Source organism: Penicillium verrucosum, assembly GCF_028828655.1.
Source record: "Penicillium verrucosum strain IBT 35672 chromosome Unknown utg000002l_segment0_segment0, whole genome shotgun sequence".
NCBI classification, from domain to species: domain Eukaryota; kingdom Fungi; phylum Ascomycota; class Eurotiomycetes; order Eurotiales; family Aspergillaceae; genus Penicillium; species Penicillium verrucosum.
The window spans coordinates 2,289,204-2,316,271 of record NW_026643211.1 but is presented as its reverse complement, the minus strand read 5'-3'; the positions used below and the strand labels follow the sequence as shown (position 1 = coordinate 2,316,271).

General features: G+C 48.5%; 11 protein-coding genes across 11 annotated transcripts; 4 read left to right on the top strand and 7 right to left on the bottom strand.

The window, feature by feature from the left end:
• Window positions 1–85: 85 nt before the first annotated feature.
• N7516_006526 (ribonuclease P/MRP protein subunit POP1) lies at window positions 86–2,790 on the top strand (the record flags this gene model as incomplete). Its single annotated transcript, XM_057219246.1, has 2 exons — window positions 86–424; window positions 493–2,790. The coding sequence occupies 2 exons, from the start codon at window positions 86–88 to the stop codon at window positions 2,788–2,790; spliced, it is 2,637 nt and encodes an 878-aa protein (XP_057073337.1).
• A 300-nt stretch (window positions 2,791–3,090) lies between these two features.
• Window positions 3,091–4,033, bottom strand: N7516_006525 (Mic19 family protein; the record flags this gene model as incomplete). Its single annotated transcript, XM_057219245.1, has 3 exons — window positions 3,091–3,636; window positions 3,708–3,765; window positions 3,975–4,033. 3 exons carry the CDS (start codon window positions 4,031–4,033, stop codon window positions 3,091–3,093), a joined length of 663 nt encoding a protein of 220 aa, XP_057073336.1.
• Window positions 4,034–5,848: 1,815 nt separating this feature from the next.
• On the top strand, window positions 5,849–7,392 carry glkA (glucokinase glkA; the record flags this gene model as incomplete). The annotated part of the gene is made up of 2 exons (XM_057219244.1): window positions 5,849–6,031; window positions 6,088–7,392. 2 exons carry the CDS (start codon window positions 5,849–5,851, stop codon window positions 7,390–7,392), a joined length of 1,488 nt encoding a protein of 495 aa, XP_057073335.1.
• Window positions 7,393–8,014: 622 nt separating this feature from the next.
• On the bottom strand, window positions 8,015–9,178 carry N7516_006523 (Aryl-alcohol dehydrogenase (AAD); the record flags this gene model as incomplete). The annotated part of the gene is made up of 1 exon (XM_057219243.1): window positions 8,015–9,178. The coding sequence occupies one exon, from the start codon at window positions 9,176–9,178 to the stop codon at window positions 8,015–8,017; it is 1,164 nt and encodes a 387-aa protein (XP_057073334.1).
• Window positions 9,179–11,841: 2,663 nt separating this feature from the next.
• On the top strand, window positions 11,842–13,949 carry N7516_006522 (MDR family MFS transporter; the record flags this gene model as incomplete). Its single annotated transcript, XM_057219242.1, has 5 exons — window positions 11,842–12,312; window positions 12,372–12,751; window positions 12,801–12,839; window positions 12,869–13,226; window positions 13,302–13,949. The coding sequence occupies 5 exons, from the start codon at window positions 11,842–11,844 to the stop codon at window positions 13,947–13,949; spliced, it is 1,896 nt and encodes a 631-aa protein (XP_057073333.1).
• A 506-nt stretch (window positions 13,950–14,455) lies between these two features.
• On the bottom strand, window positions 14,456–15,232 carry N7516_006521 (Mpv17/PMP22 family protein; the record flags this gene model as incomplete). The annotated part of the gene is made up of 3 exons (XM_057219241.1): window positions 14,456–14,608; window positions 14,662–15,078; window positions 15,137–15,232. The coding sequence occupies 3 exons, from the start codon at window positions 15,230–15,232 to the stop codon at window positions 14,456–14,458; spliced, it is 666 nt and encodes a 221-aa protein (XP_057073332.1).
• Window positions 15,233–15,483: 251 nt separating this feature from the next.
• N7516_006520 (cytochrome P450) lies at window positions 15,484–17,202 on the bottom strand (the record flags this gene model as incomplete). Its single annotated transcript, XM_057219240.1, has 3 exons — window positions 15,484–16,371; window positions 16,429–17,040; window positions 17,125–17,202. 3 exons carry the CDS (start codon window positions 17,200–17,202, stop codon window positions 15,484–15,486), a joined length of 1,578 nt encoding a protein of 525 aa, XP_057073331.1.
• A 906-nt stretch (window positions 17,203–18,108) lies between these two features.
• N7516_006519 (C2HC5-type zinc finger protein) lies at window positions 18,109–19,590 on the bottom strand (the record flags this gene model as incomplete). Its single annotated transcript, XM_057219239.1, has 1 exon — window positions 18,109–19,590. One exon carries the CDS (start codon window positions 19,588–19,590, stop codon window positions 18,109–18,111), a length of 1,482 nt encoding a protein of 493 aa, XP_057073330.1.
• Window positions 19,591–20,408: 818 nt separating this feature from the next.
• N7516_006518 (uncharacterized protein) lies at window positions 20,409–21,366 on the bottom strand (the record flags this gene model as incomplete). The annotated part of the gene is made up of 2 exons (XM_057219238.1): window positions 20,409–21,236; window positions 21,301–21,366. The coding sequence occupies 2 exons, from the start codon at window positions 21,364–21,366 to the stop codon at window positions 20,409–20,411; spliced, it is 894 nt and encodes a 297-aa protein (XP_057073329.1).
• A 583-nt stretch (window positions 21,367–21,949) lies between these two features.
• On the top strand, window positions 21,950–23,006 carry N7516_006517 (GNAT family N-acetyltransferase; the record flags this gene model as incomplete). Its single annotated transcript, XM_057219237.1, is given in 2 exon segments — window positions 21,950–21,963; window positions 21,974–23,006. 2 exon segments carry the CDS (start codon window positions 21,950–21,952, stop codon window positions 23,004–23,006), a joined length of 1,047 nt encoding a protein of 348 aa, XP_057073328.1.
• A 250-nt stretch (window positions 23,007–23,256) lies between these two features.
• N7516_006516 (putative metalloreductase transmembrane component) lies at window positions 23,257–25,473 on the bottom strand (the record flags this gene model as incomplete). Its single annotated transcript, XM_057219236.1, has 1 exon — window positions 23,257–25,473. The coding sequence occupies one exon, from the start codon at window positions 25,471–25,473 to the stop codon at window positions 23,257–23,259; it is 2,217 nt and encodes a 738-aa protein (XP_057073327.1).
• Between the last annotated feature and the right edge of the window lie 1,595 nt (window positions 25,474–27,068).

The window sequence follows — 27,068 nt, the reverse complement described above, 5'->3', positions numbered from 1 at the left end:
TCCTGGGTCCGCCGATCATGACGCGCCAAGGCCGGCAACTTTTTTTGATCTCAAACGTCGATGCACACAACTTCAATCAGCAGCCATGGCCTCCAACCCTTCCGCTAAGCGGAAACCTTTCGCTCCCCCAGGTCCGCATGGCCCAGCCGGGGCATCTCGCAAACGCGCCAAAACTTTTGATGCGCGCACCTTGGCTGTGCAGTCGGCCGACGCCGCCCTCTCCGCAACAGGCGAGCTCGATGTCGCCGCCTACTCTGCAGCTCGAGCATTTGAGATCCAGGCTCTGGAGGAGGGGATGCAGCGGTCGAAAAATGCGCTCACGACACGAGCCTTCCAAAAAGTTCCCCGCGCCCTACGGCGGCGGACGGCGAGTCATAATGTGAAACGAGTTCCGCGGAGGCTGAGAGCTCGGGCGAAGCGAGAGGTATCTATTGACAATAGTCTACGATTTCCCAATAGCTATTGACTGACCTGCTATTTCACCAATGTTAGATGGCCGAGGATAACACACCTACTGTTACGGCGCGCAGACGCAAGCCATCCCAAATGATGCGCATTCGACTCGATACCGCTCGGCGGCTACAAGCTATCAACTCGAAAACCAAGGCCCGACGGGCGGCCGCAAAACTAAATCGGGACAAAGAGAACCAAACTTCCTTAGAGAAGGAGGGAAGTCATGCCTTCGATATCGCACCACGAGTCCCCAAGATCAAGAAGAACAAGCTGTCCAGGCCTACTCCGGCAGAGCCTAAGTACCGCAAGCGCCAGAAATGCAAGACATGGTTACCTACTCATTTGTATCATGCCAAGCGAGCTCACATGGCGACGACTAAAGATCCGATTTGGCGCTTTGCTGTTCCTTTATCCCCCACTGAGAAAAGCTATCGGCCTACGCACCGGGCTCGAGGCGCCCGGGGCGCCGTTGCGTGGGATATGAGCTATATGGCTACTATTCAGTTGGAAGGGACGGAACCCGCTATCCAGGCTGTCCTAACGGCGGTGGGCGTGGACGGGGACAACGCATGGGGCACCAAGGGGAAGAAATGGAGAGCGGGGACTCGGTCTCTACAGGCCTGGACCTTTGAAAATGACTATCCGAAACGTCCAACTGCACCAGTCACATTGATATGGTGTGCCAAGCAGGAAGATGTTGAGATGGTTGATGCCGACAAACTTCAGCCCAAGTCATCGAAGAAAGATCACCGAAAACTCTGGATTAGAGTCCATCCTTCGGCTTTCCTTCAGCTGTGGACGGATGTTCTCGGGGTATCCAAATCCCAGAACCCGCCTGTTATGGTCGAGGACCTGCGATTCGAAATTGGCAGTATTGAAATCACAGGGCCAGGGTCTACCGAGGCCATGCTGGCGGCATTGAAACCAATTCTGGATGGTAATGCTCCATCAGCACAAAGCCCGGAAGCCGTCTGGCCATCTCTTCTGGGGGTGTCGAATCCGTCCTCACTACCCCATAATGCCCTGCTCTCTTTTGCCATTTCTGATCCCCGCCTGCACTTCCCGCCGCGCACACTTCACGTCCCCGACAACGAATCATACATGAATGACCTTGCTATCTTACTTTCTACATGGCATCCGGACAGAACGCAAGGCCCCTCTAAGCTATTTGACCGACCAACTCGGTTAACAGCGTCTCGACAGCTCCCGAGCCAGAAGGCTATCAACCGGCGCCGCACTCTTGCCGGTCCTGGTGAACATCCGCCATGTCAACCATCAGATCCTCAAATTCCGATCATCATACTCGCAAACAAGCCACAAGCCCGGGCCAAACGTAGCAATGCACCGGGGTCCTGGACCGTATTATTACCATGGAAATGTGTTGTTCCGGTTTGGTATTCAATCATGTTCTACCCATTATCTAGCGGAGGAAACCCATTGCTTGGTGGTTTGAAGCAGCAGCAACAACTTGCTTTCGAAGCAGGTGAGGCTTGGTTCCCTGGGGATTTTCCGGGAACACGGGCTGGCTGGGAATGGGGCCAGCGTGAAACCGAGAAATCTCGACGTGATTGGGAGCGACGTCCTAAGGGGCGGCGCCCCGAGTTCGATAACATTTCGTTGGGTGATGGTCGTCCAAAGGGAGAGATAGGTCATGGGTGGGCCTGTGACTGGGAAAGGCTTATTCAAGGGTCGAAACGCGACGATACTACGACAGAAACCGCCGATGAAAGCTCGGTCAAAAAACCAACCGAGTCTACGGAGGCTGAGACAAAGGACCCCTCTACTCCCATCATCCCACCCCTCAATATACACAATGTCCGTCTCCCTCCAGCCGATACCTACCAAAGCCTGCACAAGCTCGACAAAACGTCCGTCGATATTTCCACCCTCGCCACGGTATATATTTCTCTCACCACGCGAGGCACACCCACACCCCGCGCACGAATCTACCGGCTTCCTACAGACCCAGCTCTGCGCCAGAAATGGCTCGATATTAGCTCAGCAGGCACCAATAAGCCTGGTCAAGCGGGGCTCTCCAAAGCAGGAAACACTGCACCCGAATCTGAAGAGGCTCGGCGTCTCCTTGCTAAGGCTCTCATCTCATCTGCTGACGGAGAAACTGACTCCGAGCCATTGGATGTGCCCACCGAAGATGACCTGATTGGTTTTGTCACTACGGGGAATTATAATCTTTCCGCAGGCAAAGGGACAGGCATTGGGTCTATCCAGCTTTCGAAGGTATTGGCTCCCAGCATCAAGCCCTCTGAGAGAAGAATGTGTATTATTCGGGCCTCAGGAGAGAAGAGTGGGCGTCTAGGGATGTGGGAGTTTGTATGATATCAAATTCAATCCCTTGCCCAGCAGTGGAGATGCCCAATGGTAGTTATAAAAACTGTCTGCCCCATCAACTAGATACTTTGTATATCTTTCTACGAGCCAACAAAATTAGCCCTCCCAAGGGTTAAACGAAGATCCACTCTCATCCATGGATTATCTCTATCCTATTCAGATGAAAACAAATGGAACAAAGAAAAATGCACGTTCTATACATACAGTACAGCAGCTCCCAGCCCAAAATCAGGTCCCATAAAACGTAGAGACTTTACATCAAGCCGCTGTATTCCCGAATCAACCAATCTAACCCACAATGCGATCCACGAAAGCAGCCTCCATGCGTGCAACCTCACGCTTGAAAGCATCGACCTCCTCCCAGCAGTTCAACGGCCGACGGTCATTCAACTGCAAGCAGCTAGTAACATCCGAGCGAGCCTTAGCAACTCCATCATCGAGCTCCACAAGCTTCCTCCGCCCATCAAGCTTGCTCCGCAACTGCTCGATCTCGGCAGCTACAGAGTCGCGCGAGACATCGCGCTTAACAACGGGCTGTGCGGCGGCAGCGGTCTCCTGCGGCGCGGCGACTGTAGGCACGGGGTCGTGGTGGCGGCCGGCGAAGGGGATCCGCGGTGCGTCCAGGTTCAGTGAGCCGGCTGGGTAACCCGAGGTGGAGGGGGCGAGAGGCGCGGTCGCTGCTGTGACGGGCAGAGAGGTGGTGTCTTTGGACTCGGAGATGCGCTTCTCGATCTCGGCGAGGGTTTGCTGCTCGCGTGCGCGGAGTCGTTGCAGTTCCTGTGCGACGCGGTTTTGGATCTCCAATTCCAGCGCTTTGGAGCGGGTGGAGTCGGTCTGTTTTATCGGTGGGTTGTGAGCTTTTTTGCATCGAGTTGTGGATTTGCTTATAGCTGTGTTGTGCTCACCTCTGAGGTCGATTGGAGTGCATCGACTAGGTTTGAGGAGAATTGGACGGGAGAGTTGCTGTGCATGGTTAGGTTAGCGTCGGCTGTAGAATGTTTTGGATGAGCTCCGCGGTGTCGCAAGTAGTGCTAGTATCTTGAGAGCTCATTCAGATCTGTAGGAACAATCTGCCCTTTGCAATTGGCGCCAATTGCAAGGTAGTTCCCGTTCTCTCCGCTGTCAAGCACCAAATGCCGCGGAAGCTGAAATCGAGTTCGGAGAGCAAATACCTGGAGAACACATGTTGTGAGCCAGCCGAAGCCTCAGGCTTAGAGTTTCCAGCACCCATTTTTCAGCGGAAAAGGGCAAGTCCTGTTAAGATTGAAAGACAGTGATGGTTCGAGATGCCCGCTCACAACCCGTTCAGTTCGGAGGATGTTGGAGGTCACGTGAATATGGGTTAGTCATCCTCGGACCGGGCCCGGGGGCTCCAGTTGCCAGTTGTCGGCTGGTCTAACGCATCCTGGCAGTAAACCACTAGTGTACATCAGTATGATATTCGAGCAATATTGCAGCTTTGTTTCACAGTAGGAGACTAAATTACCGACAGTGAAGGGCTTAGCTCCAACCACTCCAAATGTCAAATGCAGGGTTGCAAATAATATGACGTATTGAAAGAGAATGACACTTTGAGAGGGCTTGAACAGAGAATGAATACCTGCAGAACTAGTATCTAGCAAGTGTATTGCTCGAATGCGGTTGACATGGCTAAAGGGCCATAACAGCCATGATTTCCACGCCAACGCCTATGTTACAGCAAACTACTCCGTGTGCTTAGTCTTTGTAAAATATAGTGCTATATATAGTTAGACGTTTGAGTGATATAAGTGATATATTCTGGCACATACAGTAACAAAGGGCAAGTATCATAAGGGAAAGAAAAGCACTATACAAACAATATGCCGTTTAAACAAGGAATAAGATTGACTAGTACGATGGTTCTGCATAGTCTCTATGCAAGCAAGGTGACTATGGCCATTGCTGTATGCATCTTTGTATGTGCTAAAGTCTCATCAATCTTAAAGGGTTGATAACCCTAATTCATACCTACAGCATTACTAGTTATATAGTGACCATTAAAAGGGGAATGGTGGTATGACGATCTTACGTAGGCCTTGTAGAGCTGGGAAATAAACGAAGAATAACCATGGAACTACAGATGTATTAATAAGAGAAAAGCCACATGTCTCATCATCTCTCCATGGGGTTTCACACATCCACACTCGGGATTCCGTGTATTCGGCCACTTGAGACCGAGTATACCGGGATGGGGCCGATCTATCCCGATCGTCTATTGTACAGTATGTTGTACATATGTTGTACATCCATGTGTTGTACTGTGTATAAGGATGATACAAATCAATATTTTCAAATCACGCAAATCAGCATATGTAGGCATACCCATTTTATTTGGGGGTAATGCGCAAAATACCAAGATTATCCCCCGATGTGGGATTTTGTATATTCCCGTCCCCTGCCCCAGTCTTAACCTGTGTCGCTCACCGGTGAAGTCGGGGGAAAATATGCATGTAAAACGAATTGACCAGTAATAACGAGTGACAATGTCTCCCCACAACTGCCTAAATCTACCAAAATCTAAATGTCTGTGTTCATGGCGTCATGGAAAAACGAAAATCCCAGTTATGAATGCCGTAGGAATGTACAATATAGTTAACTAGAGGCTGCTTTCGGTAGATAACTAGGACCATCTACAAAACAATGTTTGTTGATTTCCTCCTATTCCCCTTAACAGTTCAATCCAATTTTATACAATATATAATATAGAAAGTAACATTTGCCTCCGGTGAACCCGGCAATCCCCCGATACTCGAAGAGTACAACGTTAATACATCGTTAACAGTAGTTATTATTACGGTGGGGAAAGTACTGCCAAGGTACCAAACTGACTTCATGGATCCCGCCCTCCGTCATCCCACCTTGACATCCTGCCCCAGGTGTGTTTTTCGTGTCTTTCTTATTTCTTTCCACTCGCCCGCTTTTTATTCCCCTTCTTAACTTCTTCTTCCTCTACTCTTTCCCATTCTTTTCTTAGCTGGTATCTCAACTCTCTACCCAACCGGCTATTTTCATTTCTTGTTACACCATGTCTTCTTCACTATTGGACCAGGCCACGCGCATTGCGCGTGACTTCGACTACCCCGCCGAGAAAGTGCAACGCGGGGTTGCCGAGTACATTGAGCAGTCCAACGAGGGTTTGACTAAAGAGGGTACCACCTTGAGCCAAATTCCTACCTTCGTGACTGCGGTGCCAAATGGCACAGAAAAGGTATGAAAAGGCAGACTATTACAACGAGAATTGTGCGCTGATTCTCCTTGTTATAGGGCCTTTACTTGGCTGTGGACCTCGGTGGTACTAATTTCCGTGTGTGCTCGGTCCTCCTGCACGGCGATACTACCTTCTCTCTCACCCAATCCAAGATCCTAATTCCTCGGGAATTGATGGCCTCTGGCACATCGAAGGATCTCTTCCTGTTCTTGGCCCGTCAAATCGAAGCATTCCTTCGCATTCACCACAACGAGCACTTCGAGGCCCACCAGCTCCGCCGACGGGAAGAAAATAACACAGAGGACTTGTTCGATTTGGGCTTTACCTTCAGTTTCCCTGTGCGCCAGTGCGGTATCAACTGCGGAACACTGATCCGTTGGACCAAGGGCTTTAACATCCCCGATGCGGTTGGCCACGATGTTTGCGCACTGCTTCAGTCCGCCATTGATGATTTGAACCTGCCAGTGCGTGTGGCGGCACTGGTGAACGACACAGTTGGTACTCTCATGGCCCGCTCATACACCTCACCAGGCGAGACTGGCACTTTCATCGGTGCCATTTTCGGAACTGGTACCAACGGTGCTTACGTGGAGAAGACCAAGAACATCACCAAGCTCCAGAACATGAAGGATGCCCACTTTGACGACTCCACGGGCGAGATGATTATCAACGCTGAGTGGGGTAGCTTCGATAACCACATGAGCGTGCTCCCTACCACGGTGTTCGATGATGAGCTTGATGCCGACAGCAACAACCCCGGTGTGCAGATGTTCGAGAAGCGTGTTTCGGGTATGTTCTTGGGCGAAATTCTGCGCCGTGCACTCTTGTCTCTACACCGCCACAACGACCTGGGATTGTTCAAGGCCAACAAGAACTCCAAGGTCACCATTCCTGAAGGATCTATGCTCTTCCGTCAATGGGGTCTGGACACCAGCATGCTGAGTTCAGTCGAGGCTGATAGCAGCAAGGACTTGGTGGATGTGAAGACCGCATTGAAGGATCACCTCGAGATTGAGAACCCCAGCATTGAAGAGTGCCAGGCTGTGAAAATCATAGTTCACGCGATTGGAAAACGTGCCGCTCGCCTGAGCGCCGTTCCACTGGCTGCCATTCTCGTGCACACCAACAAGCTTGAGACTGATGATATCATTGACATTGGTGTTGATGGCAGTCTCGTTGAATTCTACCCCAATTTTGAAAGGCATATGCGTGAGGCTTTGCGCGAAGTTCCCCAAGTCGGAATTGCAGGCGACAAGAAGATCCGCATTGGCATTTCCAAGGATGGCAGCGGTGTTGGCGCAGCTCTGATTGCGCTCGTCGCTAACAAGCACGATGGCCTCGAAATTCCCCGCGAGAAATAAATGAACTGAGCTATACTATGATTACCTTCATTTATGTCTTTTGTTGGTCGAAGCTCTTCGTTTTCATCACCTTTACAGCGGCCATCCTCCTCTTTCTCCCCAGTGGGGTTGAAAGCTGTCTTGGTCGACCTCCCTGATGTTGCTCAAAATCTCAGGCCTGCCACAATCGGTTACCCCCGAAAATAAACACCCAATCCAGATTCTCTCATATTTCGTCGATCCAAACCCATGGCAACACTGTCAACTGAAATCAAGATTTAGATCATGATGATTAACTTGCTAACCCGCAGAAGCTTCCTACCTGCTGATGCGGGCATCTGCAATTACCATGCCCCATTATTCCATCCATTTCCGATAACTATATTACTATATTGGGGCAGGATTTTCAATATGAAGATGCAGAGACGTCTTCGAGACCTTCCAGGCGTGGAACGGCGTGCGATAACAGTGCATTGCATTGAACTGGCTTCTATGCCCATTGTCATCTTCATCTCTTTTTTATGTCATAATTCCATTGCTTATTATTCAACCTCCGAGTAAATGTACCGCAGTATGGATAAATAGAACAATATTTACATAAGTCCTATTGGCGTTATGTACTTCTGAAACAGATCAAAATCCTCTATTTACCAGGCTCATATCCAATAGCTCGAGATGCCTGCACAAAATCAAAATGACCAGCCGACCCCATCAGGAAGGCCACCTTGCCACCATTAGTACTTGGATCCTCCCCAATGAAGTTACCGGGGAACCCGATATCAAAAGTAGTCGCCGCCTCCAAAAATTCAATCTGCTTATCCGTAAGGCGGATCGACAAAGCATGAATATTATCTTGCAGATGCTCAATCTTGCGGCCTCCAACAAGCGGGAACACATTTGGCGCCTTGCAGAGCACATAAGCTAACGCAATAGTAGTAATCGACTCAATCCCATGCTCAGCAGCAACAGTAGCCAACGCCTCGGAGATACTCCTCTCTTCTTCTGTCTGCTCAGCACCCATCACACTACGCAGACCCTCACCCGTCCTCTTCCGCTCCTCGAGCTGCGTAGCAGTTTGGAAATGTCCACCACCAAGCACATCCCACGGCGCAAGCGCCATGCCGAAATGCCGCGCCATAGGCAAGATATCGCGCTCGAAGTCGCGACGCATCACGTTCCACCGCCCCTGGTAAATAGAGAAAGGCGTCTTGCCATGCGCGCGCGCATACGTGTTCGCCGCGGCAACGACCCACGCAGGCGAATCCGAGATCCCAAGGTACATTACCTTACCCTGCTCGACGAGCATGTGGAGGGAATCCATGATCTCCTCGATGGAGGTGGTATGGTCCCACCAGTGGAGGTAGAGAACGTCGATGAAGTCGGTTTGGAGTTTGCGGAGAGAGTCGCGGACGCTAAGGATCATGCTGCGTTTGTGGTTCCCGCAGGCGTTGGGGACATTGCCCTTCCCCGCTGCGTGGCTGCGATAGTCGGTTGTGAACTTCGTGGCTAGCACGATCTGGTCGCGGTTGTTACGTGCGGTCATCCATTCGCCGAGCCAGGCTTCGGATTGCTCGTTCTGGTAGTTGTTTGCTGTGTCGATGAAGTTGCCGCCGGCGGCGACGAAGGCGTCCAGTAGCGCGAAAGATTGTTCTTTGCTCATGCTACCCATGAATTGGTTCCAGGAGTCGCCGATGGACATTGCCCCGAGCTGAAGGGGGGAGACACGGACTCCTGCTGTTGAGGAGAGGACCCGGTACCGACCCAGAGGGGTGGCGGGCTCTGGAGCAGGGGCAAAGAGTTCGGTCATTGTATGGTTGATATATTGTATTGTTCGTAGTTATGCAGATTGATGGTGGTTGGATGAAGTACATATGTATTCTAGGGGTGCCCTTTTATACTTACAACATACCTACTTAGTTACCTTGTGTCATCCATGTGCAGCCCATAAATATTGAGAACGGAGATAGAATAGAGAGGGGGAGCTTTAACTCCGATCAATAGGGGCTTATGGACCCGCCAAGTCGGTTGAAACCAGCTAGCTGTTCCCACCGATTTATTAACTCCGGGCTTCATTTATAATAAAGTAGTTACAACAGTCTACCCTATGAAGATTCACCCACCCCTAAACTAACGGCCAACAGATCTGCCAATTTTCTTCCTAATTAAATTTAGCATGTTGTATTGAACATATGTAGCTATGATTTTGAATTCTTTCTTCTTCAACTACTCTCTCTACAATATAATTCAATTCAATTCAGATTCAATTCACTTTGGAAGTCCCTATACCTATATAGTGAATCCTATATTATACGTATTATGGTAGAAGGTTTCTTCTATCTAAGAAGGGAGTAAGATCCGATTGCTATATACGATAATACTTTGATATAGTTAGTGTTTATTTGTAAGAATGCCATATAAAATACTACGCTAATTGTGCACTAGTAAAACTTAGTGGAGGTGGGTGAATCTTTCTTTATTATAGGGTTATTATAGTCTTTGTACTCGGAATAGAGAAAGCTTGTCATTGCTAGGTTATATCGAACATAGTTATATTGAATATTGCTTCAGAACCTCTGGATTTTCAAAGATTGCAGGGAATATCCATACTTGTCCGCGGGGAGGGGCCATGTTACAGGTGCCTAGGAAGACGTAACTATAGTTAGGGGCCAGGGTTTCAACCCCACTTGTAGGGGGATTTGGTGTCTGGATAGCTGAATTAGCACCGCTATATGACTACACTGTATTGTAAGATTATTAATTACTGCAGTCTAAAAAATGAAGCTTTTGACCTCCATACAAATCAGACACCTCCATTATTTCTGGCGCTTGCAAGTCCAAAAGGTAGGTTGTTCTATCATAATAACCCTAAGCTCCTCGAAGAAATTAAGAGTCACTTTAGTAGTATGCCGGAGTACTATCGTATATAGTAATCGGATCTTACTCCTTTCTTACACGGAAGAAACCTTCTACCATAATACGTATAATATAGAATTCACTATATAGGTATAGGGACTTCCAAAGTGAATTGAATCTGAATTGAATTGAATTATATTGTAGAGAGAGTAGTTGAAGAAGAAAGAATTCAAAATCATAGCTACATATGTTCAATACAACATGCTAAATTTAATTAGGAAGAAAATTGGCAGATCTGTTGGCCGTTAGTTTAGGGGTGGGTGAATCTTCATAGGGTAGACTGTTGTACTCAGATGATGGCTTCAAGGCAGCTAGTTAACTATTTAGTTCCTCATGTATACTAATGAGTACTCATAATTGGTGTGCCAGTGTAAATCAGCTGAGGCCATGCTAATGCTGTACTAGGTACGTATAATCTATATTTGAAATATGTTATTATAGCTGTGCAATGAATGGGAGAGGTACCTTATGACCTGGTTATTTTCTTCTCCCCCTCTCTCTCCCTCATAAATGTGAGTATGGGCATATGAATACATATAAGCATGGAACTATGAAGATAACATAACGTATGTTGTAGGAACAAAGACAAGCTTAACCCCAATCTCCGACTTGCTTCCGTGGTTCCAAGTCGCACTAATCCCCATCCCGTTAGATCCCTGTCAGCTTCAGCCGTCGATCATCCCCCGACAACATCTGTACGAAGTAAACTCCGCAAGAATTACATGGAACTATTTGCTCATCTCTCCACTTCCATCCAAATTGTTCGGTCGGATCCTATGTTTATCCTTTTCCCTGTTTTATCAACAGCGGTGTACGGCAATACGTTGCAGCAGAGACAATGTTTCTCTCTGTTGGATGCCTGAGTAAGTAAGGGGCGATGCACTATTCACATCCCCCTGATCGCTGATTGGCGAGCAACTGCAAATAAACACTTTCACATAAGTTCATGTAACAATTGAAAAATAGATCACCTTGATCCTTGCATTCTCCTGACTGCGGCCCCGCCTGGGCAAAGTGAACTCGATATTTCGCCCGCGTTCAAGCGCGAATTTTGACTCAGATCCTATCGGATGAGAACGATTGGGTTGTCCTCTCTGAGAACTCACAATGCTCGGGACTACTGTAGCTAATCATAGTTGCATAGCCGCATTGTCAATTGTTGCGAACTAATAGACTAACTAGTCAGTTCGTTTCTTGAGAACTAAACTTCGCTGCCTGACTGCGAAAAAAAAAAAAAAAAAAAAAAAAAAAATTCTGCAGGATATGCAGCTCGGTGGAGATCTTTATGTACCACATAGACTCCTGAAATACGATCACAGGGCTCTGTGAAACCTGGATTGGCCCTTTTATCCCCTCCCAAGATATTCAGAGGCAAGGTTTCCAATGAGACCTGTACGAACTGGTTGTGTTTCTAATGCCAATTATTTGGCTTATTTTCCATGTTTCCTTATAAGTCTCGCTATTTTCGTGTTTCTATTCATTCACCCCAACTTTCGTTAAATCTCATGACGGGCTTTTGTTTACTTTTTTAATACCGCCTTTTTTTTCCCGTTCATTATGGGCTTCCTCGATGCCTTCAAAGCCAAATCTCCCAAAGAGGCAGATGTACCCGTAGACAAGACTGAGCACAAGACTGAGCACAGCACTGAGCACAACAACGCGGTACCCAATGACGACACCCATTCCCAGGCTGGAGGTCAGACTTCAAAGCCCTCTAGTGAGAAAGAGAGTACCCTGGTCGATGAGCCTTTGAGGAGAAACTCGACTCCCATTGATGGCACTGAGAAAGAACTTGCGAGCCGTGACACGCCAACGCCTGTTCACAACGACTCCAGCAAGGAGCTGGTCCCCAATGAACCATTCGACAAGCAGCCAACACAAGAAGAGAAAAAAGAGGACAGTGACGCTAAAACGCCGGGGGAAGAAGAAGAAGAACAAGAACAAGAAGAAGAAGAAGAATATCCAAACGCATGGAGATTAACTCTGATCAGCATTGCTCTCTGTCTATGCGTGTTCTGCGTGGCATTGGTATGCACTGTCAAGTTGCTTTACTTGATATGTTTATCCAGCTAACACCGATCCTCCAGGACAACACAATTATTGCAACCGCAATCCCCAAGATCACTGATCAATTCAACTCGCTCGACGACGTCGGGTGGTATGGAAGTTCATATCTCCTGACAACATGCGCCGTGTCCCTGATGTTCGGCAAACTCTACACATTCTACTCGATCAAGTGGATCTATCTCATCGCACTCGGCATTTTCGAAGTCGGTTCGCTCGTCTGCGCCGTCACTCCCACCTCTGTTGGACTGATCTGCGGCCGAGCCATTGCCGGACTCGGAGCGGCTGGTCTTTTCTCGGGTTCTATCCTCATCATCAGCAAGAGTGTACCCCTGGTCAAGCGACCCATGTATACGGGTCTTATTGGTGCGATGTTTGGCATTGCCAATGTTGCTGGCCCTCTGTAAGTTCCTTCTGTTTCTTGATTGCCGAGTTATGCTAACTTCAGACAGTATGGGAGGCGCCTTCACCGACCACCTCACTTGGCGTTGGTGTTTCTATATTAACTTGCCCCTCGGAGGAGTGACTTTCCTCTTTGTGCTTTGCTTCTTCCAAACGCCCAAAGCCATTCTAAAGAAGAACACCGTGAAGGAACAGATCAAGGAGCTGGACTTGATCGGTTCCCTCTTTTCCTGCCCGCTATCATCAGCTTGTTGCTCGCGCTGCAATGGGGTGGCACCAGGTATGCGTGGAGCAGTGGACGCATCATCGGCTTGTTTGTGGTCTTTGGTGTTCTCGGTCTCGCCTTCATTGGTGTCGAGATCTGGGCCGGTGACCGCGCAACCGTCCCGCCGCGCCTGATCAAGAACCGTAACATTTTGGGCTCAGCATGGTATGCCCTTGCTCTTGGCGCTGCTTTCTTTGTTCTGACATTCTACGTGAGCACCCTTTCCATTCATTTCTTGAATTCCAGTTCCCACTTCGTACCGATCAAAGCTCTAACAACTCTTTAGCTCCCCATCTGGTTCCAGTCAATCAAGGGTGCAACCGCCTTGAAATCAGGCATCATGAACCTGCCCATGATCATCGCAGTTGTGGTTGTATCAATTCTGGCTGGTGGTCTGGTCACCGCCTGTGGATACTACACACCGTTTATGATCGCCTCTTCTGTCTTAATGACCATCGGCGCAGGACTCCTGACGACCCTAGAGACGGATTCAAGCCACTCCAAGTGGATCGGATACCAGGCGCTCTTTGGTATTGGTCTAGGTATGGGCATGCAGCAGCCTATGATTGTCGCTCAGACTGCCCTTAAGCAAGCAGATATCCCCAGTGGCACGGCTATCGTCATGTTCGCCCAGACTCTTGGTGGTGCTATCTTTGTTTCGGTCGCACAGAACGTGTTCCAGAACCAGCTCGTCCGGAACTTGGCGCTGTATGCGCCTAATGAGGACGCTCCAAAGCTCATCTCTGCTGGCGCTACCATGCTCCGCACTGTTGTTAGTGGCGATGCCCTACACCGTGTCTTGATCGCCTATAATGCTGCTGTTGTGAATACGTTCTACGTCGCTGTCGGCATGGGCGCATTGTCGCTCGTTGGACCGATCTTTGTTGAGTGGTTGTCCGTCAAGGGCAAGAAGATGGAGGTGACGGCTGTTTGAGGTTCAAATTGGACTGGGGAATATTTTCGTGCACATTCTTAGTTTTCGTGCCCTTGTTTTTTGGGTTTCTATTCTTTGTCGGATGGCCCATGGGACTATCGTACTGGGGTATATGCCCAGCTTTCTATTGTTTATGATAATTGGTACGTATATTAATGTCGGATAAAATGACCAATCAATATAATTTCTTTCTTCAATAGAACGTATTGTTCAAATGAAGGTTTTTATTTATTTCAAGGCTGGAATAGAACCCTCTCTTAGCTTGATTCTCATTGGCCTAGTATCATTGGCATATAAAACTTGATTCCAACATGAAATGTAAGTAACTAGATCTAGTATGTCAATAGGAAAATGAACATTTCTTCAGACTTTTCTGACTTTGAATTAGATTTTAGTTTAGTTCGGTTTCACAAAATTGTGACTGGCATATTATTGTAACATTTCCTTTGATAATACAACGCTGAAGTAACAGAGAAGAAGCAGATTGACAGAGCTAAACAACAGACCTAAACGCCTGCATATAAGCTCAAATATACACCCCAGATCACCCCACATGCACTCCCGAAAACCACTCGTCGGTCCACAGGGATGACTGTGTACATTAAGGCTGACACAACCGGCCGATATTTCAGACGGGCACTCATAAGAGGCCGGAAATCCTACAGAAGTCAGCATGTAATCAACACTATTGTTCAATAACAGAGGAACTTACCAGAACAACCAATTCCCACGACCTTGCCAGAGTCTCTCCCTTCAGCAGGTTGATGAGAACCACAAATAGCACGAGGTTCACGATCGAGGCAGCCGTCTGATCAAAGAAGAATTTCATGAAGAAGCTATGTAGGCCGGATTTCTGCGCTCGTGGCGCCCATCGGACGTGCTTCTCTTTCTCCTTGTGGCTAGGGAGCGAATCATCCTCACGGGATTTTGAGAAGAGAGAAAGCCATGAGCGGGGTGAGAGGATGGATTTCAGTGATCGAACACTGAATGCACCTGAGAGCTCGGAACGCGTAGGGAATCCTGGATAACGCGCTTCCAGGGCGCGTTGCCAGTAGAAATTGGGGGCCACGATTAAAAGACCATAGCCCAGAAATTGGAGAAGAGCAGGTGTATTTAGAGTAAATGGAGCCTGGTAATTTGTTAATTGTCATGTTTAGGCAACAAAACATAGTAAGTAGTTTTCTTACTTTGTTATTACGCTGATCAATCAGCTGCGCGAGGATGTTGGAGATGGCATTCAAAATAGTCGCCTGCACAAACGTCACAATCAGGGGCGAAGTCATATTGAATCAACCCCTTCAATCAGGACCATGTAAATATGATTCTTCAAATTTACATAAAATAATCGAGAAGAAATGCCAAGCGCGCAACCGTGTCCTGAGAAGTTGAGATGGTAGGGGGTTGAGAGGTGGGTAAGGCTGAGAGATTAAGCGACACTTGGAAGTTTCAACTTTTTTACATCTTCTGCCATGACCGCTTTTAGAATTTTGAATATAGAAATGGTAAACTGCCTGAAATAATTTTGGAACTAAAATTATCTTCGTCGAAACACAACATTCGGTCCATTCTTCGCGGAGGTGAAATGATCCGTCAGCGCCAGATGTCCCCCCACGTCTTCGCCCTGTCGATCCGCCAATGACATGTCAAAGAGGAACACCAGCCGCGCCAGTGTCAGCCGCATCTCCATAAAAGCCATACTCTTGCCAATACATCCACGAGGTCCAATACTAAACGGACAAAATGCGTGTCGCGCAGTCTCAATGCTCTCCTTGGTCGTCTGCCATGACATTCCAGAAGCCATGCAGGTGGCGTTCTCAATCCAGCGCTCCGGAATAAAGGTCCCTGCTTCCCGGTAGTACCGCTCTTGACGGTGAATCGAGTATGTTGGCGTGCCGCAGTCTGTACCGGCCGGTAAGAAGACGCCATCAACAACGGCACCACCTTGCATCACTTCGCGGGGAATCGCACCGGGCACGGCTGGAGCCAGACGCAACGCCTCATCGATGCATGCTTTGAGATACACCAGTTCGCCGAGCTGGCTGCTGGTAATAATCTCTTCAACTTCATTGAAGGAGCCGCGAACCTCCGCGCACAGCTTGGCCAGTGCTTCTGGTCTCCGAACGAGGTAGAAGAGTGTGGCTGCGAGTGTAGTTGAGGTGGTGTCGCTACCCGCAATCATGAGGACGTTTGACTCGCCCCAAAGCTCGGGCGTGCTGAGTCCATTGCCGGTCTCTGGGTCCTTCGCATTCAACAGGTAATAAAAGAAATCCTTCTTGGCGTCCCGACCAATCTGAGTACGCTCCTTGGCTCGCTCATTGGCTTCAACGCGCGAGTTCATAATGAAGTTCCATCGGTCGCGAGTCAGCTTGCGGATGAATATCTGGTCCAGACCCCATGTGTCTAGGGGCATCCAAAGTCCACACTATGACAGAGTCAGATAAAGGTGTTCCATAATGATGGAAGAAATAGGAATGCTCACCACATAGTGCCTATTCGCAGCACGATCTACCAGCCCAACCTTATATCTCCGAGTCTCAGAGATAAGCATATCAAAGCTCTTCCCGAAGCAGAGTTCGCCCATAACATCATACGAGAGATAACTGAACCAGTCACCCATGTTCTTGACATTGCCCTTCTGATCATGCGACTCGGAATTGCCATCATATCCAGCTAGGACGGCACACAGCTGACGCACGTGGAGGAGCATCACATCCTCCATGCCCTTGAGAGCGTTATCCGAGAAAGCCTGACTAAGCACTCTTCTTTTGCGACCATGCATGGTTTTATCAATGGCGTTGTGTGTGTTATACACGCCCTTGATGGCGGGGAAAGCATTGTAGAATTTGGCCTTCTGAAGGTGTTTCCCGTGTCCGTAGATATCGTGCAATCCACGGTCAGAGTTGACAGAGACGAAATTAGGCGCAACACGCACGTGTGTCCCGTACTGACTGTGCAGCTTGTGCAGCCAGACATGGCGGTCGCCCTTCAGGCCATGGTAAAGTTGGACCCAGGGTGTGATAGATGCAAGGAGGGGGCCGTTGATACGGCGGAGCGGGTGAATGAAGCGATTGTAGAGGGTGTAGGTGATGGTCTGTAGTTAGTCAGACACGATACTGCTTTGGAAGTGGGTGATAGAGGGGATCAAAAGGTGTCAAAAAGGACGGGATATGCGTACCGCTACGACTAATAGGCCTACCAAGCCTCCCAGAACCCTCTGTAGAGAAAAGCACTCCAACACAGATTCAACGAGCATTTTGTGAGATGATCATGAAGAAACAACCTATTGGCTCAACCCATTACATATGTACTTTCAAGGGTATCATTTGTCTCAAACTTCCAAGGTCATCCTTTATACTCCAGCTGCCGCTGATATCCGCCCCCAACCGAGTCCCCTAGTCAATGACGATGGATCCGTACGACGAAACAAGTCTTGTTGATGGGACTGGAGCCCCAATTAAAGAGTTGCTGGTTTCGACTAATAGATAGTGTTTTTATTTTGACTCGGTTATAGACGGTTGTTTGGGGATGATATTCATACATTGAAGCAGTGATTGGTTATGCTTAAATATCCACGCGTTATGCTATCCGCGGGGAAGTCTACCTTCATGTCTGGTACTTTTGTGGGGATTCGGGGGCTAAGACAAAGAAGTGAACATTTCAATCCGAGTAGTGGAAATCCTAGGGATTCATTGTCAGTTATATACATAATGTAGGAATGCAAACATAGATGAATGTGTCTTTTCTATTTTTGGTAGACTGCCGTCATTCCCTAATTTCAGTCATACAGCAGCATCCCCTGCTAGCAGATATTCCCCCTCTATCGACTCCACTGGCTCGGTTGTCTCCTGGGATGTGTGATAATACCCCCGTCATTAGCCGATTTACAACGGGTAATCGTACTCAGACATCCGCTCCGAAGATGCCGTCCTTTTTTTAGACCGAGGAATGCGCCAAACAGTAATCACGCTTTTCGTTTCTGTTCTTTTTTTTTTGCGTGAGGCTGCCCTGCAACACTGATATCGGCGATGGACCCGGTGATAGCCCCTATAAAGTACAAAGTACCCCCGAGTGGTTGATTCAGGATTGTGAAAATGGGCCGAAATGGTATTTTTGAGACTCAAGCTTTGGGTCTTGCGGTTAAATCGATGTCACATTATGCTTAGGTTGTGTACCCATGTATTCCTCCATCTAAAATCCATTGCTCGTTGTCATTGTCATCTTGCACACGTCGCCAAGTCTGTTTTCGTTCGGTTTGCGCCGCTGGTTCGGCCTGCTTTATCTCGGGGGCACGCCAAACAGGCCGCATAAGACCACCAGCTGCGAGAAGAGGGTTTCGACTGAAAGCATGTTGTCCTCGTGGGTTATCCTCCGCGCCTCCTTCATCAACAAGGTCAGGCTCACTAGCCTCTGGGGTTGGTTCTGCCGGTGCGGAATGATAGACTCGGCGGACCTTGCCACCCTTAATATCAAGACTCATAACAGTCTTTTTCTTCTCCCACTCAGGACGAGCCTTCTCATCCATCTCGCGCTGAATGCGCTGCTGCTTCTTGAGCGCCAGCGCTCGTTGTGTGGGTGTCATCCACAAGGTTGAGGCAACATTCGGAGTCTCGAAATCTGCTGTTTCATCGACAACCTTGGTCCGGCGGGCATTTTGCGCTTGGAACTGGAGCAGCTTGTCCCTGTGTGCTTTCGCGGCATCCAGTTTGCTGGAAGGTTCAGACCCAGCAGTAGGCTTAGGACCCCCTTCATGATGAACACCTTCATTGTGTACGCGCATCTTCTCTTGTCCACGCTCCGCCCGTAGTTCCCGAATCATACCTTGCACTTCTTCGGCGGAGAGGAGCGGTGTGTCGCAGAATGAACATGGCTGTAGACCCTCGAGTGAACAGATAATTTTCCCGCAGTTGAGGCAATTGGGCGCTGGGTCAAATACTGGGTGTAGGGACCCGTAGCACGTGCAACTGCGCCTCTCCCCCAGACTCGGATTCGTCGATACCTCCAACGCGGCGATAGCTGCGGTGAGGTCGGAGATATCGTTGGTTGTAAGAGCTGTGTTGCCCTTGGATGATCCCGCCCCTCCACCTTGACGGGTCGACTTGCTCACTTTTGATCGCACATTCGGTAACATGTCTGAGATTGTAGGGCCACTCGCAGATGGTGGTGGCTTCGGAGATGATGCGGGTAAGGGGGAGGGAATGCGCGACGAGGCTGAGGACCCATGTGGCGATGGTGCAAGAGGGGGAGCAGCTGGTTTTCGAGAAGACATATAGTCTTCTTCGTCTGCTTTCTTGTAGCCACCTCCTACATCGCCGTAGTTCTCGGGTCGACGTGGTGGGCCGGCAGTGTGCAGCGGGGCCTTCTTCTTGCCCTTCTTGGCTCCTCCGCTTGATCTCGATGCATCTCTGCTTTGTGTGGAAGTGTTCTGGGGTGGTCGCTGAGGTTCTCGGCGTGAATTAAACGAGGAGATGAATTCTAGGGCGGCCGGGGAGTCGCCAAGTAGGTTTTTGAGGTGATCGGCACATGCCTCGTTCGAGAGGCTGACGGCATAGTCGATGATCTGAGAAAGAGAATCTGGATCCAGCGGGAGAAGCTGGGAGAGACGAGGAGCTGCCCATGCCTTAAGATCAGCCATGTTAGACATTTTCGCGTTGATGAATGAGAGATGAAATGCCCCCGAGGCCGGATCCCCGCACTTATTAAGCATCGACAAGTCGCCCAGGTGTCCACGGGTCCTGGGGCTTGGTGGCTAACCACCCACGTAGGCACGAAATATCCAAAGTCCAAATCAATTTCAACATGAACCTTGGACCAGTACACACATGTCCAATGTCAATGGGAAGATTTTCTCTTGTAGATTTGGATATCAACCATTACTAGTTAGTTCACTCCAGGATTCAACTGGGAGCACTTAGGCCTGCTCATAGGAAGATCACTGGCAAGTTGTGATTCATTGTTCAATGAGTTAGTTATATATTATGCTTGAATGAAATTGAACGAAAGATTACATCTGCAACCATACATAAGATCTGCTCTTTGTCCAGTTCTTTCTTTTGTCATGGTTCTTGAGGCTAATATATATATGGTATGAGTTGAAGGTTCTCCTACGCTTTCGCTATTATTGTATACCTCAAAGGACTTTTCGGCCAGCCAAGGAGTTTAAAGTACTAAGAGACAAAAGAAAAGATTGATATTAGCACAAGTTAGTGGCATGTTTCTTGCAGTGCCTCGGTCAGTTGTATTTCATGTTGTCAAGTAATGTACATCCTACAAAGCCCATCCCCCTCATCATCATTCATCTATGCAGATTTATTCGAAGGAAAGGTCAAACCATGACCAGACCAAACCAGACCAGACCCAGAGACGCCATGGGACATAACCAGCCCATCAAAACAAAGCTCAAACGCCGCGGACACCATGGTAGGAAAAAGAAAAAAGGGTATGAGAAAACAAATGGGAAGCTTAGTCGGCGTTCTCGCTCTTGACGTCGTCGTCGTTGTCCTCAACCGTGAATGATTGCTTGAGCTTACTAGGCCCGGGCTTTGTGGTGGAGCCCTTCTTAGGTCCACTCAGCTTCTTCTTCTTAGTGGGGCTGGGACTTTCTTCGTCGTCATCTGCGTAAGGGCGCTTGGGTGCTGATGAACTGGGGCTATTGCCATTGCTAGCTCCATTGTCTGTGGGAGTCTTATTGCGGCCGCCGTTGCGACCACCGCAGACGCAGCGTTCAAGGTGTTGGGCGAGACGAGTCATGACAAAGTAGCGCGGACAGATAGGGCACTTGGTAGTTGGAATTTCAGGAATGGTGGTGTCTCGATCACCTTTCTTTTTCTTGGGGTTCGGCATGATTGCAAAGAGCTTCCCGTGGACGTCATGACCTTGTGAATTGATCATGGGAACATTTGTACAGTACTCGGCGTTGGGATCGGGAGGGGGGCAAGAATTAGCTCCGGTGGTCGGGTACATGAGTTTTGGGAGGCGGCAATCTGGGCACACATGCTCCTTCACGGTTTGCATCGGGTTGCCCTTGAGGAAGACCTTTCCGCGGTTGAAAACGGCTGCATCCGTCTCCATGCGCATACCCGCAAGCTTCTTGGTGTCGAGAACAATTTCTCTCTTTGTATCGGTCGACGTCTTGCTGGGTGCTTCCTCCGGCATGATTGCATCCTCCTCCGCCTTCTGTCGGGCAAGAACCACTGCGGACCGCATGCGCGCCACCTTCTCTTCGCGGTGAACCTTGGCCACCAGGTCATGGATGATGTTCTGGAATGTTTCGTTCAGGATGTCGGTAGCCTAGACAAGAAGTCGTTAGAATCCGTATTACACAAACCCGAAGTTTGGTAAGGGCTAGTCATACCACTTTGGCGATCGTTCCGGCAGGGTAAGTCGGCCTGCGACCACCACTGCTGTTGGAGTCGGCCATTTTCGGGTTGCGGCCGGAGATGGATGCGCCGAATATTTCTCGTCCGGTCCTGATTGACCGACGGCTGTGTCTGCCCGCGACACAGGTAGTGAGTGCTCCGAACCGCTAGGTCCGAGGTTTAGTTCTCCATGTACTGGAAATCTATGCAGGGTTGATGCAATGGGTGCACGGGTGTAGGAGAGAAGAAAGAGAAGAAGCCCAAAACATAGAACCCAAAAGAAAAGGAAGAAAGAAGACAATAGGGATGGGCTGAGTTGTATAGCCTAGTGTAAGGCCTATTGTCAGTGAGCTTCAATAATGGGGAGGGGCGTGGTAGGATTAATAACCAGCAACAATAGGGGAAGACAATGTAATCAACGAATGTCTTCTATCGACGAATATGATAGAAAACAGGCATCGACAGCAAATAGGGCACTAACCTATTGAGGTGTCTATTTGCATGCGAATGAAATATCACTCGGGTAGATGAAGAGACGGATGAGGCTGGAGCAAGTTGTTCACTGGGCTTATCTCTTATCGTATCTCCGCATTCGCTGCCTCTCTTGCTTGTTCTTTCACAAACGACCAGTGAATCTACTCCAAAATGGCATACCAACTGTTTGCAAAGAATCAGACAAGGCCAGCGACTTCTTCATCTTCGTTGTCTCCTCCCCCCGACCAACCGCCACTCTGCGCGACCTCCCATTCATCCTCCTCCAGTCCAGCCACCTCAATCAGCTGTCGCAAACACGTCTGGCCCGAAACGCTTGAAAGAAGAAATCTTTGTTCCATATCCTCATGATATTCTAGCTGGTGTGGCAACTCCACATCCCCATATAACAGTTGAGAAGGTCAACACGGCGCATATTCCTTCCTTGACGCGGATCACGGGCTTACTCCTTCCTATCCGCTACCCAAACTCATTCTACACAGCCATCATAACCGATCCGGTGATCGCTTCTCTTTCGCGAGTTGCTGTTTATCATGACCACCCTGTTGCTGCAGCCCCGGGGTCCGGCGCATCTGCCGGGACGGACAAAGTGATCGGGGGCATTCGGTGTCGGCTAGAGAGAGTCCGACAGGCAGAGGACTCAAACAAGGACGCTGAAATCCAAGGGAATGGATGTCCCACAAATCTCTATATTCAGACTCTACATCTTCTCTCGCCATATCGGGGCAGTGGGGTGGCAGTATCACTGTTGAATTCGCTTCTCTTTGCATCGCCGCCGGACCGCAAGGACAAGAACTCATACCGGGTGTCCAAGCTCGTCAGGCATTACAACATCTGCTCTGTTACAGCACATGTCCACGAGGCAAATGAGGAGGGATTGGAATGGTACATTGCGCGTGGATTTAAGGTTGACGGTGATGTGGCCGAATACTATCGCCGACTGAAGCCGTCGGGCGCGAAGATCGTACGACTAGATTTGCACTGGAATAAGGAAGGTGGAACACATGCTCCGACTGAAATCAATGCCCAGACTACAACTTCTTCCGGTGAAGTAGAAGACGAGGACTGGGAGAAGGTGGAGGCAGAGGATGGCGAAGAAGGTGACCATGGAATACAGCATTTGAACGAGTCGCAAGTTTTTGAAAAGCAAGATACGCCTTCGCGCAAGCGCAAGGCTGAAGACGACAATCATAAGCCCCAGGTCGAGTGAGATGTGCTTTGCATGTGTGGCTTTCTGATATACCTTGGATACCCTTTACATTTATTTATGCATCTGATTTAGATTAATGCATGTGCTGGATTAACACTGCGTTTGTGGTGATATTTTACTTGAATATGGGAAATGATCTCTCGCGATATACAGTCCTACATGCGGAAGTTGAGCATTAGAAGAACTGGCATAATATTCATAAAACTGTAACGTCATGGGTATCGAATCAACATAAGACAGCAACGCTACATTAGATGTTATAGTTCTCGGCATGCAAAAAGACCTCATCCCTTGACGAGTCCATGATCACCTGCATCTGCAGTTTGGCTACTGCGTTGGCGACTTCAACCCGCATGCTCGGTGGACCGCAGACGAAAACACACGCACGGCGACCAAAGGTTTTGGAAAACTCATTGACCATCTCAGTAATGTTCGGGCGGAAGTAATCAGTCCGCCAGTTGTCGCGTCCACATGGCTGATAATAAGCAAACCGTGGTGCAGGTACTGGTGGTGGCCTTTGTGGCACATGTTGAGGTGCACCGAATCCGAAGTTGGGTGTGCCATAGCCATTTGATGCAGCGGGACCATAAGGATTTATGGCAGGCTGGTAGTATTGGCGGGTATTCGACGTATGGGTGGCCATGTACGCATTGGGAAGAGCAGCGATACCGTCTTCATTCTCACGGCGCAATTCCTTTTCTATATCGGGGTTGCCGGCAGCTTCATCGCGTATATAAGTCGAGTTCCGCTTGTCAATACCCTGGAGCATACCGTATATCTTCTCCTGTACCGTATCCCGTCCAACTCGATCATCTTGCTTCACGCCGGTGAGGAAGAAACGACAGCTCACGATGTTCGAAGGTGCGTAGTCACGGCAGATTCGTAGTTCTTCTTGGAACCATTCCATCGTTTCGGGGCTCTTGAGTGCCCAAATGACTTTGACCGACTTGGTGATAGCCTTGCCATCTCGAATCTTCTTGATGAGGTCAAGCAGCTGGCTTGCAATGGCAGTAATACCACTTCCTCCAGCAAAAAAGACCACGTCATCGAAGGCAGCCATCTCGCGTTGCATCCCCCCATAAGGTCCTTCTACAAATGCGCTGTATATTTTGTAGGGGCCATGTTCCAACGTCTTCTGAAATACCTCGCGTGTGAAACCATGGAATGGCCGGAAAACGAGTGTCATGTCACGATACTTTTCACCATATGCAGATGGGAAGTCGTCGCTGCAAAGAGAGGCAATCGTGAAAGGGTGGCTCTGGATCACAGAAATCCTTGGTAGACGCAGGTAGACATATTGACCGGGCCTCCAACGCATTTTGGTGGGAATGGTAATTTTGATCGCATTTTGCGGAAGAAGGGTTATGGCTGACTCTTCTCCGATCAAAAACGACGACCGCAAAGGGTGTGTCCAATTTAAGTAGAACAGCCGGATGATATATGAGATGACCCAAATGGCAAGGGTTGTGAAAAGATAGGCCCATGATGACAGATAGTTCCTCGTGTGCCAGAAGAGCATCGCCACAAAGATGTACGAGACTGGGATATGAACAAAGACAAAAAGCTCATACATCCAATTGCGAAAGATTGGAAGAGAATGGATACATAACACAAGCAGAGGAACTAGCGCCGCAATTCCAGTCCCATATACATAGGCGTGGGGTGGGATGCCTATGCTATAGTTGACCAAAGCGCCATCTTCCCAGATTGGAGTGATGTAAAATGGGACCATGTGAATCAAACTGAGGAAGAGGCAGATATAGGCTAACCAGCGGTGCAGCCCATTCAGCCGTTCAGGACTAAGGCCAGTCATCATAGTAATAAAATTTGCCTTGGTGCTGAGTGCGACAATCCATGGGATCATAGCTACTGCGAGCATGCCAGCCCGAATAGCCAGCGGCGGCGACCCCAGCGCAATTGACCAGTAGTATAAGGGCTGTGGCACGAAACAGTATAATGTGACGAATATAAATGCAATCAGGACAATCGCCGTAACTCCTAAAGACGGGAAAACAAGCTCTATCTTCCCAACCCTCAGTACGGGAACTGGTCGGTAGAAGATCCATCTTGTAAAGGCAATTGCCTTGTTCAAGGGAACTATCCTAGCAAGAATCGATTCTTGCCTCTTAGGTGGAGAGATTGCAGTAGGCGATGGGAAGAAATGGGCGTTGGAAGCATCGGTGCCTGCACTCGGGAGCTCGTACTCGTCTGGCACTGAGTCGTCGCGAAAGATCTCTGGTCGGTTTTCTTTATAGAGGGCGATCCGCATCTTGTCGCCCCATTTATGCCAGCATCGGACGAAGGTCGTGATTATCAGCAGTACGACAGCAAAATAGACAAATCCTACGCCATATTTTGCCGACTTTGACCATGGATCTCGCTGCATCTCAGCCACCTCGGCCGCAGTCGTCGATGCCGTGATCGGGACATGGATGCGCTTGGCGATGGAAATGACGGAGCTCAACATTTTGAAGTGTGTTGGTCGGCAACACTAGTGATAGTTCTCTGTGATTTCTTCTAGTTAGATCTGTCGCAAGCAGTCTTGCACGGATTAGCCTACCTTTAGGTATCACCCGCGCACAAGAGGCTTCCTCTCTTGTACTATAGTTGGACTGAGCTCATATCTTTACTGGGCCCATCAATATCTGATTTCATCAAAGTCAAGAAGTGGGAAAAGGAAATTCCGACTGAACATCCGTCTAAATGTATGGGAAAATGGAAGTGGGGAGTCACACAAGCTTGCAGTCTCGGCAATGTGATAGCATAAGCCCAACAGCGGAAGATTGTGGCTGGTCAGACATTGAGCCAATGGAATACAGTGATTGCAGACCGATTGATCAAAGTACAGGCGTATCGCCATAGTGGTAGTGATCGGAGTGCATGCGGAGAGATATTGCAGTGATATGTGACGGGTTAGCGCTTTGAAGCCCAATCACAGGCGGCGATATTAGCAGCGAAGTGACTGGGAGTGATCGAGCCGCATTAGCGTGGTGGGGGAAATGCAGAACACTCAGGTTATCATTTTATTCTCTCATTATCTCATTCATGTTTATGTTGTATGTCGAAAACACCCATCCAATCATAATTGAACTAACTAGTTATAATGTAGTTCATGACCTCCGGGTTCCAGCCCGGGGGTACTCGAAAAAAAAGCTCCGGGATACCCGCCAAGCCTGCTTATATCATCGTCTAATATTGAGTACGTCCCAGGTCGTGGACCTTAGGGATACCCAAATTCATTTGATTATATAACCATAGTCTTCTTTTTCTAATTTTTAATTTTCCGTCTGACTTTTATTTACCCTCTTTACCCTCTATAATCAGGTGACTCCGCAAAAGTGTTAATACCTTTTACTACCGCCTTCCTAATTAATTATACCGCCTCTTTTATTTCTTACTAGCAGAACCTATAATATAGCCGTACTAGGCGCCTAATAACCGGCCTAACCCCCGAACGAACGCCGGAGCGGGGGCGTCCCTAGGGTAGAGAAAACCGAAACGTTTATACTACTATAACGTACGGTCGGAAAATACTAAAAATTAGTAGAGTATAAATAGACAATTTAATAAAGATATATACGAGATTTAAAGCCGATCGAATAGACGTAGAGGGAGAAAAGCGAAAAAGAAAAGGTTAAACGGTTTGATAGGGTAGAAGTATAAAGAAATATATAACTAACTAGTTAGTTATATATTTTAGCATATATACTCGGCGTTTACAAAAATTCTAGTATAGGTTATACTAGAAGATACTAATATTATACGAAATATATTATAACCTAGAATTGATATAGAAACAATATTAAAAAGTAAGTAAATGAAAGATATTTTATAGTATTTGGGATATATATAGATATACTGAGTAGTTGTAGTGCATTTTAGTGTGGTATAGGGCTACGCCAAGGGTTAGTATGATTGGACTAAATGTATTTTATATAATCAAATGAATTTGGGTATCCCTAAGGTCTACGACCTGGGACGTACTCAATATTAGACGATGATATAAGCAGGCTTGGCGGGTATCCCGGAGCTTTTTTTCGAGTACCCCCGGGCTGGTAGCCC